Below are 17,057 nucleotides of genomic sequence, written 5' to 3'. Positions count from 1 at the left end.
CACGCTCACGCTCACACGGCGGCCAGCACAGACACGCTCACGCTCACACAGCGGCCAGCACAGACACGCTCACACTCATACAGCGGCCAGCACAGACACGCTCACACTCATACAGCGGCCAGCACAGACACGCTCACACAGCGCTCATTATCACGTGTTACCCACGAGAACAGGTTTATATAATGAAGAGAGTCAAGAGAGAACTTCACGATCCTCCTCGAGGCCATAGCCGACCTCTGACTCCTCCCCGCTGGTCACGTGGTCATGGCATCACGAAGGTCCTTAGCATCCCCGTTACACCGGTGTGTGTGCAGCACTGAGCTGCTTCCAGCATGAGCGATAAGACCGCCGCTGCTGACGCCTCCCCACACACCGATGCCGCTGCCAAGCCACTGCCGTTTAAGCAGCCCGGGTTCCTGGTAAGTCTCCTCCTCCTCGGTGTCCTCACGTAGTTGGCTTCATGAAGAGCACGTGACGCAGCAGGGCTCACATCACGCTTCCGTGGTGCACGCTGTGGCTGTGGCTGTGGCTGACCATGAAGCAGTGCCTCAGCCCTACCTGCAGGGGTCGCGTGGCCCTTGCGCCCAACTGCGGGTGTGTCTGCCTGTCATGGAGGCGGAGCGTGAATGTGTAGTATCAGGACATTGCTGCTGAATGGCAGCTTTATAGCTGGAGATGTGGCCGTGGGTTTGTTATAGGGGTTTCCCCCATAAAATGCATAATTTTTGTTTTTAAGCCATTGATTGATTAGACTGATGCATATTCCCCTGCAGAGTCGGCGCAGGCCGCCCCGGAGGTGTGCCTCTGTGCCCCCGCAGGCCGCCCCGGAGGTCTGCCTCTGTGCCCCCGCAGAGTCGGCGCAGGCCGCCCCTGAGGTGTGCCTCTGTGCCCCCGCAGAGTCGGCGCAGGCCGCCCCGGAGGTGTGCCTCTGTGCCCACGCACAAATGAATAGGTCTGTGCATATAATTTTTTTTTTTTTTTTTTCATGGACCGTGTGACCCACACTTCGACATGTTCGTTTTTGTGCAGCATCAGTATCACACGGACGGACACCGGGGAAGAAGTGTTACAGTAAGTGCTGTTCCCCGGCGGCAGGTGCTGAAGAAAGTTCTCATCATTATCCCCTGCTCGATCGACGTTGTTTTGTATCCATCACAATGCGTTGTTTTGGGGAAAAAACGCATCCTGCAAATTTGTCCTCAGGATGCTTTTTTTCCCCCATAGACTTGTATTGCCGACGGATCGCGACGTATGGCCACACGTTGCGTCCGTCGTGCACTGGTTGCGTCGGATTTTGGCGGCTCGTCTGGAAAAACGTTCAAGGGAACATTTTTCTATGCGTTGCATCCTGTTTTTCTGTCTGCGCATGCCCGGCAGGAAATCTCACTGTCTCTTTCCTGCCCGGGACTGCAGACGGAAATGTGAAAGCACACACTTCTTCAGTACGTCGCGCCGACACTTTGTGACGGGTGACTACCGACGGAAATGGGAAAGTAGCCTAAGGCCGGGTTCAGACTTGCGTGTGTAATGCGAGAAACTCGCACAATACCCGGCAAAAATACATGCAGCCGAATGCTCCGGTCCCAAGTGCCGGCGGCAGTGCCGGGTATTGTGCGAGAGACTCGCGCATTACACGCACAAGTCTGACCCCGGCCTTATATTAAAGTGCGAACGATGACAGCAGGTGGGGGCTTTTGGGACACTTATGCCCATCGTCCGACACCTGCTGCTAATAACAGTGGCAGCAGGAGTGGATGATCGAGGTATTCCTCTGCCGCCTGCGATCTAATGAAATAAATGAATGGAAAACTCGACATGGGTTCCCCTCTATTTTTTCGAACCAACAAGGCAAAACTCACAGCTGGGGGCTGCAACCCTCAGCTGTTGGCTTCTGCAAGGTTGGATATCAAGAATAGAGGGGTCCCCATGCTGTTTTTTTTACATTACCGTATATACTTGTATAAGCTGAGATTTTCAGCCCACTTTTTTGGGCTAAAAGTTCTCCTCCCCTCCCCCCCCCCCCCCCTTTCTCCCGGCTTATACTCGAGTCATACCCAGGGGTTGGCAGGGGAGGGGGAGTGGGGGCTGTCTAATTATACTCACCTACTCCTGGCGCGGTCCCTGCTTCTTCCAGCACTGCAGGTCCTTCCTCTAGTGAACGGTCACATGGTACCGCTGATTACAGTAATGAATATGCGGCTCCACCTCCCATAGAGGTGGAGCCGCATATTCATTACTGTAATGAGCGGTAACGGTGACCACTCACTACAGGAAGAAAATGCGGCGCCGGGGAACAGACGTGCAGCGATGGCGCCAGGAGCAGGTAAGTATGACGGGGGCAGTGCGCGATACTCACCTGCTCCTTGTTCCACCGTCGGCACCGCTGTGTCTTCCGCAGTGACGCTCAGGTCAGAGGGCACGGTGACGCGATTAGTGCGCGCCGCCCTCTTCCTGAATGTCGCTGCAGAGGATGGGAAGACACAGCGGCGGTGGAACGGGAAAGGTGAGTATAGCAAGTGCCAGGGGCCTGAGAGTTGAGCATGTAATTTTTTTTATTTTTTTAATCGCAGCAACAGCATATGGGGCAAATATCTGCATGGAGCATCTTATGTGGCCATGCGCAGCATTATATGGGGGCAAATATCTGTATGGGGCATCTTATGTGGCCATGTGCAGCATGATATGGGGGCAAATATCTGTATGGAACATCTTATGGGGCCATGCGCAGCATGATATGGGGGCAAATATCTGTATGGGGCATCTTATGTGGCCATGTGCAGCATGATATGGGGGCAAATATCTGTATGGAGCATCTTATGGGGCCATGTGCAGCATTATATGGGGCAATTATCTGTATGGAGCATCTTATGGGGCCATAATCAACATTTGTGGAGCATTATACGGGGCAAATGTCTGTATGGAGCATCTTATGGGGTCATAATCAACATTTGTGCAGCATTATATGGGGCATATTTTAATATGGAGCATCTTATGGAGCCCATCATAAACTGTATGGAGCATTATATGGGGCTCCTGATTCAATATGGATATTCAAAAACACTTACCGTAACCTACTGATATCTCAATTAATTTTACTTTTATTGGTATCTATTTTTATTTTTGAAATTTACCAGTAGCTGCTGCATTTTCCACCCTAGGCTTGTACTCGAGTCATTAAGTTTTCCCAGTTTTTTGTGGCAAAATTAGGGGTCTCGGCTTATACTCGAGTCAGCTTATACTCGAGTATATACAGTATTTAAATAATTTAAAAAAACAGCGTGGGGTCCTATTTTTGACAGCCAGCCTTGCTAAAGCACACAGCTGGGAGCTGGTATTCTCAGGCTGGTAAGGGGCCATTGATATAGGCCCCCCCTAACCTAAAAACAGCATCCCGCAGCTGCCAAGAAAAGGCTCATCTAATAGGTGCGCCAATTCTGGCGCTTTACCCTGCTCTTCCCACTTGCTCTGTAGAGGTGGCAAGTGGGTTCATATTTGTGGGGTTGATGTCACCTTTGTATTGTCAAGTGACATCAACCCACAGACACCGCTCCATTACTAATCCTATAGTTACATATTAAATGAAAATCCTTTTATTGAAAAAATGACACGGACTCCTTTTATTAATCTCAATTAAACCATACTTACTGCAACTCCTAATTCCACCGAAACCCTCGATCTCCTGTAATAAAATTAAATAAAAAAAAAACAACAATATACCATACCTGTACGTTGTTCTGTGCCACGCCGTAATCCATGTCTGGGGGCTTATTAGTTTTCAACCTGGACGGTGGCAAGATGTTATTAGTGGCAGCAAGTGTCAGATGATGAGAGTAAGAGTCCCAAAAGTCCCCACCTGCTGTCATCGTTCGGACTTTAATATAACTCTCATCATTCTCCTCTGCTCGCGCCGATCGCCGGCAGAGCAGGGGAAAATGATGAGAGCCGTCTTCAGCACCCGGCGTTGGGGAACAGCGCTTGCTGTAACGCTTCTTCCCCGGCAGCCATCTGTGTGGTACTGATACGGCACACAGTTGATACACGTGTACCACATGTGTTAAGGACACGGATATCTCCGATATTGGGTTTTCCGGTACTGGAAATATCAGGACATGTGAAACAGGCCTAAGAGCGTGTCATCCATGAAAGGTTCGACCATGTGACCTTATGGTCCCCTAACGCTGCAGCCAGTCACTGACTGCTGCATTGGTATGACCTCTGCCTGTTTCCATTTACGATTTTCAATCCACAATGCAACTGACTTGCTAAGCTACAAGCACCTGACCTCTGGCTTAACCCTTTTTCCGACCAGACAATTTGTTTTTGTTTAGGCCTCTCCCTTTTCCCGATAACTTATTGTACCCTTGACGTAGCTGTGTGAGGACTTTTTTTCCTGCGGCACGAGTTGCAAGTTGAACAACAGCATTCATTTTATCATATAACTTATTGAGAAGTTCTGCCATGTTTTTTGGACTCCGGTTTTGCTGCTTTTTTTGCTGCATTTTTCAGGATCTGAAAGTTGGGCTTTGCTGCCACCAATGCTAGATGTATGTCACACATGAAACATTTTGGAGAAAAAAAGGGCAATTTGATCAAATTAGGGGCAATATGCAAATAACCTCTTCAGAGAGGACTCAGAGGACTAGAACTCCAGTGTCACCTATAGAAAGTAGCAATCCTAGAAATCAATGTCGACCCCTTAATGAGCCTTCTCACATGACTCAGGATAAAAGCCAAAACCAGGATCTCATTTTACAGACACTGTTTCGGGGTACTGCTTCTCATCAGTGCAAAGTGTGAAATCTGGTTTGGCTGAGTGAGAGGCGTCTGACCCCGATTAAATTAGGGGAAAACTCTTTTTTTTTTTTTTTTTCCCCTGAAGAAATAGTGACTATTCTGAACAAAACATGTATACAGCTAAGGCCGGTTTCACACGTCAGTGGCTCCGGTACGTGAGGTGACAGTTTCCTCACGTACCGGAGCCACTGACACACGTAGACGCATTAAAATCAATGCATCTGTGCAGATGTCATTGATTTTTTTGCGGACCGTGTCTCCGTGTGCCAAACACGGAGACATGTCAGTGTTCGTGGGAGCGCACGTATTACACGGACCCATTAAAGTCCGTTGTCCGTGTGCCGTGCAGGAGACAGCGCTACAGTAAGCGCTGTCCTCCCACCCCCACCCCCCCCCCCACTGGTGCTGAAACCGCGATTCATCTGTGCAGCAGCGTTTGCTGCAGAGAAGATATGAATAATCCATTCTTTTTTTAAGTTTATCGTGTATAAAATAAAGGTCCATGTCCCCACCCCCTGTGCACCCCCCTGCTGTTCTGAAAATACTCACCCGGCTCCCTGGTTGGCTGTCGCTGCTTCCTGTTCTGGCCGCACCTTCTACTGTATGAGCGGTCACGTGGGGCCGCTCATTTACAGTCATGAATATGCGGCTCCACCCCTATGGAAGGTGGAGCCGCATATTCATGACTGTAATCGGCAGCCCCACGTGACCGCATACAGTAGAAGGTGCGGCCAGGACAGGAAGCAGCGCTATCATTTGCATGGATAAATATACAGATCTGGCAAAAATTAACCACTGCAAATTGTTCAGTTTGTCTGATTTTTCTCTGCATAGGTATATTTTTGAGTAAATTGTTCTTTTATTCTATAAACCTGTGGCATGTCGCCAAATTTCCAAGCAATACAATTTTGTATTTTTTTCTGAAAAGGAGAAATGGTCAAAATTTAAAAAAAAAAAAAAAAAAACCCAGTGCTTTCAGACCTCAAATAATGCAAAGAAAACAAGTTCATAATCATTTAGAAACAATACTAATGTTTTAACTCAGAGTTCAGAAATCAATATTTTGTGGAATAACTATGATTTTTAATCACCGCTTTCATGCGTCTTGGCATGCTTTCCACCAGTCTTTCTGGCGCAAAAATGTAAGCAGTTCCTCTTTGTTTGATGGCTTGTGACTATCCATCATCCTCTTGATTACATTCCAGAGGTTTGGGATCAGGTCTGGAGATTGGGCTGCCCATGACAGAGTTTTGATGTGGTGGTCTCTTAATTTTTGCCAGAGCTGTATGTGTGACCAATACAAAACGGTGGCACGTTACTTGTTCCTTCCAAGGACTGTGCTGAGGACCAGGGGGCACTCATCACAGGTGGAAGAAAGGCGATTCCGGCAGCTTTTACAGTTAGTTAGAGCAGTCAGATTGTGGAATGCCCTACCACAGGAGGAAGTAATGGCAGATAAACTGCTTTTAAAAAATGGCTGATTGTGGGCTATAGTTAATTTAGTGACGAAATGTACAATTGGTGGAGAAAGGTTGAACTTGTGACGCCCAAGAGACCGGGGTACCCAGCACCGGACCAATGGGGTCTGTCTCTTGAGGGGGGTGTCACGGGTGGCTTGACCCGGTGCTGTGGCCTCACGCAATGCACAGTGTAAAGGGTATCGTGAGGGAACAGGCACTTACTTGATCAGCAGCAGGTTCTCCCAGCGGTGATGATCCCAATCCTGGATAGTTGGCTATTGTCCAAATGAAAGACTGAGGCACTGAAACGTTTAACCAGTTTACTTTAACAAAAAAGGATTTACAACCAGTCCTGTCACCGGAGTCTGTATGGGAACTCTGAGTTACTTTGACCCTGCCGGGGTCTTCGCCTCTTATTGTACGCAATATCTGTGTGGCCCTGCTGCTGTATGTGAACTGGCTGCCGGCCCAATCTGTCCCCTCCGGGTCCTGGTTCGACGGGCAACCCGAGTCCTTTTATCGGCTTACCCCCTCCAGGAGTACCGCTGAACTCTGTGTCTGTTGCTGCGTCCGACCCTAGTGAAGCTGATATCACCTCACGTTTTTCCGGTTGCTGTATTATATGTAATGAATACAGCCACGGATCCAGTATCCGTCTTTGCGCCTGTTCTGAGTAGTGATTAATGCTACCCGGTTCTCACAATGTCCTTTTTCTCTATCCCTCTTCTCCTCAGGCCGGTGATTTAGGCCTGGTAACAGTCACAGGGCTGTTAGAGATTCAACTGTATGACCTCTCACTTTCAGCTCCTTAGCCCAACTGCCATTTCTTCTCTCAGACCAGAATGGATCAAGGGGAGTCTCTGGAGCTCCCCCTTCTGGCCGGAGGTGGTAGTGCAGTTTTGCTATCCTAGTGTTTGTATTTAGTGTCAGTAACTATTTTTGTGGCAAATACCCCTAGGGGTGCCACAAACTTGATGGACCTGGGTCTTCTTTCAACCTATGTAGCGTGTGAACATAGCCTTATAAGGCAATTGTATTAGGAGCAGTGGTAGTGAGACTGCAGAGCATACACCCAAATATTGGACTGTCCGCTGCATCTGGGACAGTTGGGACTAGAGGTGAGTAGATCGGTTCACGGGTCTCTGGTCTGGTTTGTAAGTCAGTGGTAACTGACAGCTTGACATGAGGCTGCGAATCGCTAACCTCCCGGCATCCCCGGCGTGGCTTTTGATCACCCAGTGCCGGTGGGACGTCATCTGTGTGTCCTGCTCCCTGTTTTATCTCTAGGAGATGATCACTAGAGGACTAGTAAACCTGCTGCCATGTAGTCCTCCATATTCATGAGCTCTGTGTAATGCCACCCCCACGACTGATTGCCAGCTTTCTGCGTATGCATGATCAGTGGTGTGGGCGGAGATATGCAGAGCTCAGCAGCAGACAACAGTGATTTCATCAAAACTTCAACAAGCAGCCCAGTAAGTGATAGATCACTGGAATCTGGGTCTCTACCCCTACATCGCTGCTGTTAGCTGTTCTAATGGGGTAACAAAAACCTGGTGACAGATTGCTTTTAACTACTAATGTGATTTTATTTTTTTGCTTTGTTCCTCTAGAGAACTGGAACATGTATTCGGCCGCTTGCTCATATTACATAATGTAATACACAGTATTTATTGAGAATTGTAGTCTTCTATAAGGGCTCATACTCACTTGCGAGAAACTCAGATGAGTCTCGCATGGCAATACCCGGCACTGCACCCCGCACTCAGGAGCGGAGTGTGCAGCTCCATGTATTCCTATGCGGCCGCACGCTCCAATCTCCGTGTCGGCAGCAGCGCCGGGTATTAACATGTGAGACTCATCCGAGTTTCTCGCAAGTGAGTATGAGCCCTAAAGCTCACCCTGTTGCTGCTCAATTCAACAGAAGAACAAATATGGCATCAATGGGGGGTCTTCAGTAGGCACCTGGTTGCCAATGGTAACACTTCGGTCTTCATGATCGCGTCCTGAAGGGCTAAATGGCACTTAATATCCTGAGCATTGCATTTAAATGCCAATACTAGTGTGTAAAGGGTTAACAGTGAAGATGGGATCTGGGCTATGTGACATGAGTGGCTCCTTGCACTTGTGGAGGCATTCCACTCCTGGGGCATCCTGAAGTGGAACGTTCAGTCAGTTCATGCTGCCGAAACCTATTTTTCTCTGAAACGAAAGCACTTTTTAGCCAGCTCAGGACTCGGCTGTTTTCCCTCGTTCCTGATCCTGACATTTCTCTCAAAAAGATGAGTTTCCTCGTTTAGATTTTTCTCTCGTCAGCTTTCTGCCGTCCCCGCTTGGTGTAATTTCCTGTACACGTACTGGTTGTAACAAATGTAACATATGGGCATAATGTGGCTGCCTGTCTGCACAGTGAAGCTGTGCAATAATTGTCTTTGGCATTGTGGCACCTTGGCAGATGTAGAAACATTTGTGCCGGGCAGCGTGGAACAATGTGCTTGATAGTAATCCTTCAGATAGATGCGCAATTGTAAGTGCTCTGCACAGAGCGTGTGGTGGCCCCACACAGGAGGGAGCCATTAGCGCTGATGGCCACTTCAAGGGCCATTGAGCTGAATGCTTATGTTTGCTAATGCCACCACTGAGCCATAGCATTTGGTTTTGGTTTTCTTTTTAAAGGTACCGTCACATTAAGCGACGCTGCAGCGATCCAGACAACTATCCCGATCGCTGCAGCATCGCTGTTTGGTCGCTGGAGAGCTGTCACACAGACAGCTCTCCAGTGACCAACGATGCCGGTCCCCTGGTAACCAGGGTAAACATCGGGTTACTAAGCGCAGGGCCGCGCTTAGTAACCCGTTGTTTACCCTGGTTACCAGCGTAAACGTAAAATAAACAAACACTACATACTTACCTTCCGGTGTCTGTCCTCCGGCGCTGTGCTTTCCTGCACTGTCAGCGCCGGAAAGCACAACGGTGACGTCACCGCTGTGCTCTGCTTTTTGGCTGGCCGGCGCTCACAGTACAGAGAAGCACAGCGCCGGGGACAGACAGTGGAAGGTAAGTATGTAGTGTTTTTTTTAATGTTTACGCTGGTAACCAGGGTAAACATCGGGTTACTAAGCGCGGCCCTGCGCTTAGTAACCCGATGTTTACCCTGGTTACCAGTCACACACGTTGATTCAGCGATGTTTGCTGGAGGTCCAGCGACGAAATAAAGTTCTGGACTTTCTGCTCCGACCAACGATGGCACAGCAGGATCCTGATCGCTGCTGCCTGTCAAACTCAACGATATCGCTAGCCAGGACGCTGCACCGTGACGGATCGCTAGCGATATCGTTCAGTGTGACGGTACCTTAACATTCTTGGGCTAAAGCAGTATATGTTTGCAATACTAGAATTTCTAATGGTGAATTTATTTAGAAAGCCCATATTTCTAGCAAGAGAGACAATCTATTGTGAAGCCTTGTATTATTATTTACACAATTAGGTAGCAGTGATTACCAGCTATGGTAACTTTTTCCTATTCTTTTCCTAAAATGCAAATTAGTTTTAATTGAAAACTAACCACTACCAGGAGGATAACTACTGGGACCCTTACAATTCCCTACTAACCTACCCACATTGCTATTACCGTGGGTGGTTCAACAATAACTCTCAAGCGACACGCTTACTGTCTTTCTCCCTATGTCTATGCCCCCCATCCTGATATACATGGCTCACCATCCTGGTATACATGGTCCCCATCTCCATCCTGGTATACATGGCCACCATCTTGGTACACATGGCCACTGGCCACCATCCTGGTATTCATGGCCTCCATCACGTTTCACACAAAAAAAATGAACAATTCTGCTTGCCTTCCCTCCGCTCCCTTGCAGTGGCATCCTGTTCTGATGCCAGCAACTGATTTCAGCATGTAACAGCGCACGACATCACCGCCATGCACCTTCACACGTAGAGGTCAGCTGTTGGTATAATCACTACTTTCCACGTCCGGGATTATGGGAGTAGAGAGCAGTGAATATTCAGTCTCTTTATTAGCGGGCACACGTGATTGCCTGGCATCTGCGGCTAACGTACTGCCCGCCATTAAAGAAAATGAATATTCACTGCTCCATACCCACTTCTCGGCGCTGGCTTCAGTGCATAGAGGTGGGCGGGACTATGGGCCTGGGGGAGCAGTGAATATTAATTTTCATTAATAGCGGGCACAGTGTTAGTCGCAGCAGTCAGCTCATGTTTGTGTGTATCTATTACATCCAACATTTTGGAGGGAAAAAAGTGCATTTTATTGTTCTAAACCTATGATAAAATTGATAAATCTAGCTTTATCATAGCTTACCTACATCAAATATGCCTGCAAAGACATACTGATAGGGCATTTAGATTGTGAGCCCCATTGGAGACAGTGATGTCTGTAAATAGCTGTGGGATTAATGGCGCTATACAAGTGAGTAAAATAAATATTAATCAGAATGGGATTATCACAGAAAAATATTGATAATAAAGTGCTGAACATTGGAATGCCCTGCTTTTTCCTTTATAACAGTCCCTAGCCACACACAGAGGTTGGCACCTTAAACACACACAAATAGTGCTCACGTAGACTCACCATTATCTGCCTTAAGTTAAGGTACCGTCACACTTAGCGACGCTGCAGCGATACCGACAACGATCCGGATCGCTGCAGCGTCGCTGTTTGGTCGCTGGAGAGCTGTCACACAGACCGCTCTCCAGCGCCCAACGATGCCGGTAACCAGGGTAAACATCGGGTAACTAAGCGCAGGGCTGCGCTTAGTAACCCGATGTTTACCCTGGTTACCATCCTAAAAGTAAAAAAAACAAACAGTACATACTTACCTACAGCCGTCTGTCCTCCAGCGCTGTGCTCTGCACTCCTCCTGTACTGTCTGTGTGAGCACAACGGCCGGAAAGCAGAGCGGTGACGTCACCGCTCTGCTTTCCGGCTGACCGACGCTCACACAGACAGTACAGGAGGAGTGCAGAGCACAGCGCTGTAGGTAAGTATGTACTGTTTGTTTTTTTTACTTTTAGGATGGTAACCAGGGTAAATATCGGGTTACTAAGCGCGGCCCTGCGCTTAGTTACCCGATGTTTACCCTGGTTACCAGTGAAGACATCGCTGAATCGGTGTCACACACGCCGATTCAGCGATGTCAGCGGGGAGTCCAGCGACGAAATAAAGTCCTGGACTTTCTTCCCCGACCAGCGACAGCACAGCAGGGGCCTGATCGCTGCTGCCTGTCACACTGGACGATATCGCTAGCCAGGACGCTGCAACGTCACGGATCGCTAGCGATATCGTCTAGTGTGACGGTGCCTTTACCCTATAGTCTTAGAAAATTAGCACAATAAGCACCACAAACAATGCAAGGTCAGACGCATAGACAAATTTTGATGGCCAATAACCAGTTTGTAGTTTACAAAAGGTAGACGCAACCAAACAATAATTGGCTCGACTCATCACTGTGTGTATAGCACCCTGGTCAGGGCAAGGGGAGCACACTGAACCAAACCATGAATAATAAGAAGTTTCCCTTTAGGTTCCTCGGGAGTATAAGGTAAAGCGTACTAAGATTAGGACATCATATGGGACACTTATATACTGTTACCATATAAGACTGATGGAAGCTCATAAGTCTGTAAATAGGAAGTAGGCAAAACCGTTCCAGCAACAGCCAAAATTATATTTTTTTTTTTATTGGTAAATTAGGAAAGAGTAACTCTTATCTAGATATAGATAACTTATTCCCTAGAGAAAGGTGTGGGAAGAGGAATTATTGTATATAACCCAACAGTAATATTGGTCAATGGGTTAAACAGACTTTTGACATCCATGTCATAGAGAAAAACAAACTCCATAAGACCTCTCAGGAGAGGGGGCATACAGATGCTTCTCACAAAATTAGAATATCATCAAAAAGTTAATATATTTCAGCTCTTCAAGACAAAAAGTGAAACTCCTATATTATATAGAGTCATTACAAACAGAGTGATCTATTTCAAGTGTTTACATCTGTTGATGATTATGGCTTACATCCAATGAAAACCAAAAAGTTATTTTCTCTGTAAATTAGAATAATTAACAAAAAACACCTGCAAAGGCTTGGCTTCCTAAGCGTTTAAAAAGGTCTCTTAGTCTGTTTTAATAGGCTCAACAATCATGGGGAAGACTGCTGACTCATTGACACAGTCCACAAGGAGGGTAAGTCACAAAAGGTCATTGCTAAAGAAGCTGGCTGATCACAGAGTGCTGTATCCAAGCATATTAATGGAAAGTTGAGTGGAAGGAAAAAGTGTGGTAGAAAAAGGTGCACAAGCAACTGGAATAACCGCAGCCTTGAAAGGATTAACCCCTTAGTGACAGAGCCAATTTGGTACTTAATGACCAGGCCAATTTTTGCAATTCTGACCACTGTCACTTTATGAGGTTATAACTCTGGAACGCTTCAACGGATCCCGCTGATTCTGAGATTGTTTTTTCATGACATATTGTACTTCATGTTAGTGGTAACATTTCTTCGATATTACTTGCGATTATTTATGAAAAAAATGGAAATATGACGAAAATTTTTAAAATTTTGCAATTTTCAAACTTTGTATTTTTATGCCCTTAAATCAGAGAGATATGTCACGAAAAATAGTTAATAAATAACATTTCCCACATGTCTACTTTACATCAGCACAATTTTGGAAACAAAATTTTTTTTTGTTAGGGAGTTATAAGGGTTAAACGTTGACCAGCAATTTCTCATTTTTACAACACCATTTTTTTTAGGGACCACATCACATTTGAAGTCATTTTGAGGGGTCTATATGATAGAAAATAATGAAGTGTGACACCATTCTAAAAACTACACCCCTCAAGGTTCTCAAAACCACATTCAAGAAGTTTATTAACCCTTTACGTGCTTCACAGGAACTGAAACAATGTGGAAGGAAAAAATGAACATTTAACTTTTTTTTGCAAACATCTTAATTCAGAACCATTTTTTTTATTTTCACAAGTGTAAAAACAGAAATGTAACCATAAATTTTGTTATGCAATTTCTCCTGAATACGCCAATACCCCATATGTGGGGGTAAACCACTGTTAGGGCGCACCGCAGAGCTTGGAAGAGAAGGAGTGCCGTTTTACTTTTTCAATGTAGAATTGGCTGGAATTGAGATTGGACGCCATGTCGCGTTTGGAGAGCCCCTGATGTGCCTAAACAGTGGAAACCCCCCACAAGTGACACCATTTTGGAAACTAGACCCCTTAAGGAACTTATCTAGATGTGTGGCGAGCACTTTGAACCCCCATGTGCTTCACAGAAGTTTATAACGTAGAGCCGTGAAAAAAAAAAATCGCATTTTTTCTACAAAAATGATCTTTTTGCCCACAAATTTTTATTTTCACAAGGGTAACAGGAGAAATTGGACCCCAAAAGTTGTTGTCCAATTTGTCCTGAGTATGCTGGTACCCCATATGTGGGGGTAAACCACTGTTTGGGCGCACGGCAGAGCTCAGAAGGGAGGGAGCACCATTTGACTTTTTGAGCGCAAAATTGGCTGTCGTGTTTGGAGACCCCCTGATGTACCTAAACAGTGGAAACCCCCCAATTCTAGCTCCAACCCTAACCCCAACACACCCCTAACCCTAATCCCAACCTGATCCATAATCCTAATCACTAACCCTAACCATAATCACAACCCTTACCCCAAAACAACCCTAATGTCAACCCTAACCATAACCCTAAATCCAACACACCCCTAATCCTAATCTCAACCCTAACCTCAAACCTAACCCTAATCCCAATACACCCCTAATCACAACCCTAACCTTAACCCTAATCCCAAACCTAACCCTAATCCCAAGCGTAACCCTAATGCCAACCCTAACCCTAATACCAACCCTAATCCAAACCCTAACCCTAATCCCAGCTCTAACCCTAACTTTAGCCCCAACCCTAACCCTAACTTTAGCCCCAACCCTAACCCTAGCCCTAAGGCTACTTTCACACTTGCGTCGTTTGGCATTCCGTCGCAATCCGTCGTTTTGGACAAGAAACGGATCCTGCAAATGTGCCCGCAGGATGCGTTTTTTGCCCATAGACTTGTATTGCCGACGGATCGTGACGGATGGCCACACGTCGCGTCCGTCGTGCACTGGATCCGTTGTGTTTTGGCGGAGCGTCGGCACAAAAAAACATTCAACATTCCTGGATCTCATCATACCTAACTGACCGTACATTCAGCGTCTCCCACTCACACACCACCTCCTCACCTCGCCCCCTATCTGTCGGAGTCCCGCAAGGTTCAGTTCTAGGACCCCTGCTCTTCTCCATCTACACCTTTGGCCTGGGACAGCTCATGGAATCTCACGGCTTTCAGTATCCTCTCTATGCTGACGACACACAGATCTACATCTCTGGACCAGATATCACCTCCCTACTAACCAGAATCCCTCAATGTCTGTCTGCTATTTCATCCTTCTTCTCCACTAGATTTCTAAAACTTAACATGGACAAAACAGAATTCATCATCTTTCCCCCATCTCACGCGATCTCCCCAACGAACCTATCCATTACAGTAAACGGCTGCCCGCTCTCCCCAGTCCCACAAGCCCGCTGTCTTGGGGTAATCCTTGACACTGATCTCTCCTTTAAACCACATATCCAAACCCTTTCCACTTCCTGCCGCCTCCAACTCAAAAATATTTCACGGATCCGCACATTCCTAAACCAAGAATCTGCAAAAACCCTAGTCCATGCCCTCATCATCTCCCGCCTTGACTACTGTAACCTCCTGCTCTGTGGCCTCCCCTCTAACACTCTTGCACCCCTCCAATCTATTCTAAACTCTGCTGCCCGACTAATCCACCTGTCCCCCCGCTATTCCCCGGCCTCTCCCCTCTGTCAATCCCTGCACTGGCTCCCCATCACCCAGAGACTCCAGTACAAAAGCCTAACCATGACATATAAAGCCATCCACAACCTGTCTCCTCCATACATCTGTGACCTCGTCTCCCGGTACTTTCCTGCACGCAACCTCCGATCCTCACAAGATCTCCTTCTCTACTCCCCTATTATCTCCTCTTCCCACAATCGCATACAAGATTTCTCTCGTGCATCCCCCCTACTCTGGAATGCTCTACCACAACATATCAGACTCTCGCCTACCATCGAAACCTTCAAAAAGAACCTGAAGACCCACCTCTTCCGACAAGCCTACAACCTGCAGTAACCACCGATTGACCAAACCGCTGCACGGCCAGCTCTACCCTCACCTACTGTATCCTCACCCATCCCTTGTAGATTGTGAGCCCTCGCGGGCAGGGTCCTCTCTCCTCCTGTACCAGTTGTGACTTGTATTTTTCAAGATTATTGTACTTGTTTTATTATGTATACCCCTCCTCACATGTAAAGCGCCATGGAATAAATGGCGCTATAATAATAAATAATAATAATAATAATTCAATGAAACATTTTTTTGTACATCGCATCCGCCATTTCTGACCGCGCATGCGTGGCCGTAACTCCGCCCCCTCCTCCCCAGGACATAGATTGGGCAGCGGATGCATTGAAAAACTACAGCTGCTGCCCACGTTGTGCACAATTTTCACAACGTGCGTCGGTATGTCGGGCCGACGCATTGCGACGGCCCCGTACCGACGTAAGTGTGAAAGAAGCCTAACCCTAAATTTAGCCCCAACCCTAACCCTAAATTTAGCCCCAACCCTAGCCCTAACCCTACCCCTAACCCTAATTTTAGCCCCAACTGCTGTTCTCCTGCCGGCCGGCAGATGGAGACAGATGGGCGCACTGGGCATGCGCCCGCCATTTTCTTCTGCCGGCGGCCAGGAGGAGCAGCAAGAGGATCCAGGGACCTAGGTGAGTATGCTAGGGTCCCCGAATCCCCCTATTTCTCTGTCCTCTGATGTGCGATCACATCAGAGGACAGAGAATTACACTTTACTTTTTTTTTTTTTGCGGTCGCCGGTAAACAGTTAATTACCGGCGATCGCAAAACAGGGGTCGGTAATACCGACCCCGATCATGCTCTTTGGGGTCTCGGCTACCCCCGGCAGCCGAGACCCCAAAGATTCTCCCGGTGCCGGCCGGTGGGCGCACTGCGCATGCGCCCGCCATTTTGAAGTTGGCGGCGCCCACCGGGAGACACGAGGAGCATCGGGGGAGCTAGGTGAGTATTGGGGGGCCACCTGGGACCCCTTTTCTCTGTCCTCCGATGTGCGATCATATCGGAGGACAGAGAAATTAAAAAGAGATCGCGTTTTTTTTTTTTTTTTTGCGATCGCTGGTAAACGGTTAATTACCGGCGATCGCAAATGCGGGGTGGGTTAAAAAACCCCCGAATCATGTTCTCTGGGGTCTCGGCTACCCTCGGCAGCCAAGACCCCGGAGAAAATCGGCCTCTGGGGGGCGCTATTGACTTTTTCCACAGCGCCGTTAATTAACGGCGCTGTGGTTTAAGTACCCTTAGCGGCCGCCGTTAAAAGGCGTATCGGCGGTCGCTAAGGGGTTAAGAAAGGACCATTCAAAAATTTGGGGGAGATTCACAAGGAGTGGACTGCTGATGGAGTCATTGCTTCAAGAGCCGCCACCACACAGACGTATCCAGGACATGTCCAAATATTAGAAAATAGCCAACAGCACAACTGATATAGGGATGCCAGTCCTAGTTCCACTGTACCCAAATGGTACATACCTGAAAAAGACCTATATGGTTGAAACATTGCATTTGGCACAATAAAGGACTTTTTATACTTCACCTGGACTGGAT

General features: G+C 47.4%; 1 protein-coding gene across 1 annotated transcript in view; it reads left to right on the top strand.

Annotated features, from left to right (window-relative positions):
- Positions 1-244: 244 nt before the first annotated feature.
- INO80C (INO80 complex subunit C) overlaps positions 245-17,057 on the top strand; it is a 73,624-nt gene continuing 56,811 nt past the window's right edge. Inside the window, exon 1 of the mRNA XM_069730496.1 lies at positions 245-419. Coding sequence (XP_069586597.1) covers positions 333-419 — 87 coding nt within the window. The 5' untranslated portion in view covers positions 245-332. The remainder of the gene's footprint in view (positions 420-17,057) is intronic.

Source organism: Ranitomeya imitator, chromosome 6, assembly GCF_032444005.1.
Source record: "Ranitomeya imitator isolate aRanImi1 chromosome 6, aRanImi1.pri, whole genome shotgun sequence".
Taxonomy (NCBI): domain Eukaryota; kingdom Metazoa; phylum Chordata; class Amphibia; order Anura; family Dendrobatidae; genus Ranitomeya; species Ranitomeya imitator.
This window is presented reverse-complemented; position numbering and strand designations above follow the sequence as displayed.